The sequence below is a fragment of the Macrobrachium nipponense genome, chromosome 42 (genome assembly GCF_015104395.2).
Source record: "Macrobrachium nipponense isolate FS-2020 chromosome 42, ASM1510439v2, whole genome shotgun sequence".
In the NCBI taxonomy this organism is placed as follows: Eukaryota; Metazoa; Arthropoda; class Malacostraca; order Decapoda; family Palaemonidae; genus Macrobrachium; species Macrobrachium nipponense.
This window is the reverse complement of record NC_061103.1, coordinates 28,586,159-28,592,336: the sequence shown is the minus strand read 5'-3', so window position 1 is coordinate 28,592,336 and position 6,178 is coordinate 28,586,159. Positions and strand designations below refer to the sequence as shown.

The window sequence follows — 6,178 nt, the reverse complement described above, 5'->3', positions numbered from 1 at the left end:
AGAAATACTGTTCCACTAACACTTAAAATTTAAAAAAATGTAATGGATGAATCTTTATTAAATGTCTAAAAGCCAGCCTGGCCCTACCAACAAGGAAGGGGGGGGGGGGGGAAGAAGGGGGGGGGGGGGGGGGAAGAAATTCACGAAAGCAAAAGTGATAACCAATTATAAATAACTTTCCTTAAGGGATTCCGTTAACATTGGCTGAACAATAGAGATCACTGCAAAAGCAATAAAGCAGAACTTTTAACTACTAAAAGAAAATTTAAATAGGGTATATGAACCTTCAAGTACAGGGGAAATTTAACCATTTTGGTTTTGTCAGTCCACAGGAATATGAGCAGAATGAAGTCTTAAATGGAAGGTCACTACATAAGTTTTGAATGAAACAACCTGCAAGTAATATCAGTCCTAAAACTAAGTTTAAACTAAAATTGAGGCTAAAACAAATGGTAATAGTTTTAGTCAAGAGGGCAGTTAGTCAAAATTACTAATTTAAAGAATTTTACAGATAAGGAACCTAATTTCCTAAGTCAGCCAATGGTTCACTTATTATGAACACTAGTACATTGGAACTTTTGTTAACCTATCACAAGTGGGTGCATTTATACTTTCCTTTAAATTAAGAGTTTTACACAGATTCTAAAGTGTCTACACTAACAACTACCATATATGAACCACACTTAAAGTACAAACAATTTAAAGTGTGATAATGTGCGAATCTTCTCTTGCAAATGAAAGTCCTGAAATAAGTTTACCAAGGAAAAACTAAACCAAATTTTAGGGTACAAACATTTGCATAAACAGTGCATATAAGAAAAGTTATTTTAAAATAAAGATTTTTACACTTTCCTAATCTTTAAATTCTTGTGCAAACAGTATTTACAGAAACTAATTACCAAATTTAATAGCATACAATACTTACAATTTTTATCTCCTGGGTTGCCGTGGCGCTGCAGTTCAACCACTCCATTGTTACAGACTAGCTGTCTGCAAGTTTCAGGCATTGAAAGAACCACTTCCCCATGTGCAAGATTCTCATCTCCAAAGCAACAACCACATTCGTTTACCCAAGTTTCTGAAAAGTAAAACGCATTAAACAGTCTAGAAAAAGTTTTAAAAAAAATAAAAGTAAACTTTAAAATTAAAATAAGCTTGATGAAACCAGTAAAATTACTTTCATAGCCAACCAAACTTTTCAATTTGACCAACACCGATATAGAAACTCACCTGCGTTTCCAGAGTTTGCACATTTAATCCAAAAACCAAGGAAAACCACCTGGATAAAATATATCTTAATCTTCAAGTCCATCTGCAAGAAAAAAAAAAACCTGATCACTAACTCAAAAAATCCTTCACTTTAGCATTGAAAATGAGTCTAGTAGAGTTACATTCCACTCAATCAGCACAATATACACAGATTTAGATGCTGGAAGGAAAACTAATTTAGAATACTGGATACCCAAATTATGGTAGCAAGCTAACCGTACATACCTAAAACTTATTGTGCCAAGTTCAGCAAACCAAAGTGGTTACCCAAAAGAAAATTTAATACACATTTGAGCCATCAACTCAAAATAGTACTTAATATAGGCATACATGCAAACCAATGTTGAGGGTTAACTAAAGTCTGTTAATACCGTAACTAAAGTGTCTCAATACCGATTCACTTAAATCTTTACTAAAAAGATTAAGCTTGTCTGTAGGTAACTACACTAATGGGTAGAATCATGGGTAGAACGTAAGTTATAATTTAGCCCCCCCAAAAAAATCCTTAAAAATAAAATCTTTAAATTTAAAAGGAATAGCCAAATTAGCCCAAAAAGATTAAAAACTTCACACACACACACATTAAGGGTCTAAATTGGGGTCATGGAAAAAGTAAACTGCAATAATACTTTGGAAAAAGTTACTGTGCACTAGGTCATCCTCTCTAAGACTACTTCAGATAAAAGCAAACGTTAGTAACTTTGGCAAAATTACTTTTGGGTGGACCACCCTCCCTTGTATAAAATTAACAAACTAACTACTATAAAAGTTTTATTTATCCCAATTTCAATACTAATTTTTAGACATTGTTTAGCTGATATTTATCTCTTTCCTCATTTCAAAACTACTATACTGTAGACAAAATGTTAAGCTGCCTCATTTCAAAACTACTACTAGTCTTAAGTCTAAATTGTTAAGCTGATCTTTCTTAAAATTAGGAGGAACATGTATGTACTGTACTAGAAATTTTTTTTGTGCAGCAAGGAAATGCTAACAAATCTACGGGAGTAAATTAACGCAAACCATCCTTTTGTATAAATGGATTCCCTATTTCTACTCCATACTCAAGACCATACTGCTGTAGCCATTAATAGACAGCTAATACACTAATACCCAATATATTATAAAAGTTTAATCTGCATAACTTCCATTATTCTACGTCAAGACTTCCAGTGACCCCAGCTTTCAAGTTAAGTGTTATGGAATTCATCTGCCACGCACATTTAGCCTAGCACTTCAGATCCAAATAGTTTCTTACTTTGGCATATACCTTGCTGTCAAGTTGACTGGCAATTTTGGAAAAATACAAATCTGGTTTTCCTTTAACCTGAAAAAGTATGGGTTTAGGCGAGACTGTCCAGCCTTCAAAGATCAGCCTTTAGAGTGCCTCCTTTGAAGAGTATTCTACTTTATTTTAATCTCAAAGCTTCCAGTAACATAATTCATTACATCAGCAGTACCTTATTTCCAGTATCTGGCCAGATTACACACAGTCCAAGACTAGAGGTTACCCGTTTACTCTTCATTCCCTTCCCACAATTTCAAGAACTTAATAGTAACAGCAGAGGGGTTGTTGTCCCCATAATCAACCAAACCAATTTTCCACTTCTAAAAACTACATACTGCAATATTAAAAGTTATTATGTGACAACTGTAAAAAGTCTTGGTGCAAAAGGTGTTCCCTAATAAAAAAAGATCTAGTACTTTCTAATTCAATCAAACAAAGCCCTTTACAGAAACTGCCATCAAGAGCTTTCAAGACAGCTTTAGAGAATTTCTTTCCTTAAACAGATCAGATGCCCTTAGTCAGCTAGTATGATCCAAGAAGAACCTCAATCCACCAAACAAATTCCTCTAAGAAAAATTGTCACAAGTCAACCAATTTAGAAAATACATTAAATCTTTAGACTAAGAAGTGGAGACTTTAGTACTAACATTTCATTATTCTTTAAATCTGTCATTGTACAATTTTTAAACATTTGAAAAAAGTACATACCCACTTTGTCCAAATCACTCGCGCTGGACACTACAATGTAGCCCTACAATCAAAATATTCCATATATACAACTCTTCATGGATAATATCTTCCTTTACTAGCTTCTCATCTTCTTAAACCACTATTCACAGCAATACCCTACTTCATGCCAACCCTTACTCAAACTAAAAACAGTAAAATCCATTCCCAGAAGAATTTCTTGGGAACATGTGCTTTATCATGAGCTGGCAGAAAAAATAAACCACAATGTATGAAATTTTTTTAAATGGATAAACAATACAGCAAGTCTTCTCTAAGCTTCCCTCCATTGTCAGGGTTCATATTTCAGTAGACATTGAGCAGTTTCTACCTACCTCAATTTCAAGACCGGCCTGGTTTTGGCTGGTTGCCCTAACTTATACCCTAGCAGACTAACCCAACCATTGGTTTTGGCCAGTTGGCCAAATTGATACCCTAGCAAAATACACTAACATACTTATCTGGGCTTGGGAAGCTAGGCCGAGGCTGGCCTGCCTACTCAACAGTTGTCCCAGATTTTGTTCCAAGTAACATAGTACTTTGTTACCCCATATGATAAATTCTTTATACTAGACAAGAGAAATTGTAACTATTGCAATACTACACACTAAAAACAATTTGGCTAATACACCTATACTCCTTCCTATAAATACAAATATTAAAATACAGTAATTAATAGCTTTTCTTCATGGAACTAAAACTACTTTGGCAAAGTTTTAAATGCATTCTTGCTGCGCAGGAATCTGTGGTGCCAATATCTTAAAACAGTTTGGCAATTATCCAGTCATACTGAATGTGATAAAAGGTAATTAGAGTCATGGGCCAAGTCTCTTCCATCCTCTCTTTTTTCCATTAAAACTAAAGTAAACAAAATTTCACATCCAAGCTAAAAATTGCTTTTGTACTTATTTGCATTTTTACTTTATCCGCATTACAGTTCCAAATTTAGATATCCCACTTCCCTAAGTTTTAGATATCCCACTTTCCTAAAGTTTTAGATATAACTATTTTAATTTCATATCTTTGATAGTTATATTTGAATTAAAGCCTAATAGACTGATAGGTTAAATAGGTTAATCAAAAAGTTAAGCAAAAATTTCTGTAATATCTAGTACCCTAGTTCCTACCTGTTTGAGGGTCAAGGTTTGATAGGTGGAAAACCAGAGTACTACCAAATCATCATACTCTACTTAGTACACTCCAATTACAGTTATAATTAGTATTTAATGAACGTTAAAACTCCCAAATTTTTATTCCTAATTTTTATTCCTGTTAGTGCAATTTAATACAGAGATAGCTTAAACAGATAGGAGATGGAGATGGTTACAAAACCCTAAAATATTAAAGTTAGCTGACTTAACAGGATTACAAAGTTGTTCAAACCCCTGCAAGACCTTTGCTTTTGCTTTCACCATTGTTCAAACCCCTGCACGGCTTTCCTTTCACAAGTCATGAACAGATCTCTCAAATAAATTTAATATGTTTTTACCCAACATCCCAATAACAACAGCAAAAAACCTGCACCAACTAGAAGTTGAAACTTCAGAAATTCCAAAACATATTGAAGTGCAGCCTAACTAAAAACACAATGCCTACAAGAGTTCATTAACCTAGCCTTCCCTAAACCTAACCCCTCTCATGCAACATTCAGTCCTGGCCCAAGAGTTGGACAGCTCCCATCACCCTTATGTACCCATCACAACAGACTTGAGAGGAACAAATTTCGCTGCCGAATGTCACAGTGAGGTTCCTTTTAAGATTTGAAAAACATAAGCCCCTTAAAATATCCTCCAATTTTAGAATAAAGAGTAGCTTTAAATCCATTACACATCAGAGTACTATCCAACCCTGTTATTGGGGGGAGAGGGCAAAAACAGTCTTACTCCACCCAAGAGCCTAAGGAGTTGCAGAGATAATTTTAAACTTTATAATAAACTCTCCAAACTTCACTACGTAGATAGTACTAACAAATTTTTAACCATGTAAAAATTATATCTTTATAACTGGGTTAGCCAGATAAAGTTTCACAATTAATATAAATGTTGCATGTTAAAGTTTACCTAAAGATTTAAGCTACCCTACATTTTAATTTAAAGACAGTTTCACTTTATTTACACTGCCAAAATAAAATTTATTATCAGTGTGAAGAGCCCTCAACTAATGCTAACAACCTTAGAAAATTTTCAATAGAGGATATACCAAATCATTTATCAATAGCTTATTGCCAGACGAAAACTTACATTAAAAGTTTTATTACTTACAGAAAAGCCCGTAGAAGTCAGAGGAATTACTAGCCTACGGAACACACGGAAAATGCCGAATGGCCGACTTCGACCATAGCGCGACGACCTTGCTGTAATTCTGAACTTAGCCTATGACCTTCACTTGCGACTTAATAGAAAAAAAAAAACTTACTTGAGAGTAAAGTAGAGGATAAAGTTTTGCTTCGGCGGACGCTGGCTCGTGATAGATGTGTCTTCGGTTACAGAAGAGCGTTAAAAGCACTTTCGGGAAGATAGTCGCGCTACGATAGAGGTCGGCCGCGTTCGGTATATTACTCTAGTATCCAACTAGCTATATTGAGCAGTTGCAGGGAGAAAATCAACGGGACCAAGTTTTTAATCAGTAATAAAGTACTCTACCCAACTGGAAATAGTTTTTCCATAATGAATATACTCTATTACAACCGTTAACTTGAAAACTCTCATAAATACCTTAAATATATTGGTTGAAAGTCAGAATGCAGAATCACGAAGTCACTAATTAAAACATTAACATAATATCACAGACTTTCAGTTCACAAGCACAAAGACTAGAATCCGAGAGATATATATATTAACCGTACTACTTGCAGCGATACAAAGACAGCAGTACAAACTGTACAATTTTTAGATC

The 6,178-nt window shown here is 34.5% G+C and overlaps 1 protein-coding gene across 1 annotated transcript in view; it reads right to left on the bottom strand.

Moving 5' to 3' along the window:
• The window catches only part of LOC135213032 (mucin-2-like), a 20,437-nt gene extending 14,259 nt beyond the window's left edge, over window positions 1-6,178 (bottom strand). Inside the window, exons 1-3 of the mRNA XM_064246843.1 lie at window positions 5,998-6,178; window positions 1,231-1,312; window positions 926-1,078 (exon numbers count right to left, since the gene is read on the bottom strand). Of these exons, the coding sequence (XP_064102913.1) occupies window positions 926-1,078; window positions 1,231-1,312 (235 nt within the window). The 5' untranslated portion in view covers window positions 5,998-6,178. The remainder of the gene's footprint in view (window positions 1-925; window positions 1,079-1,230; window positions 1,313-5,997) is intronic.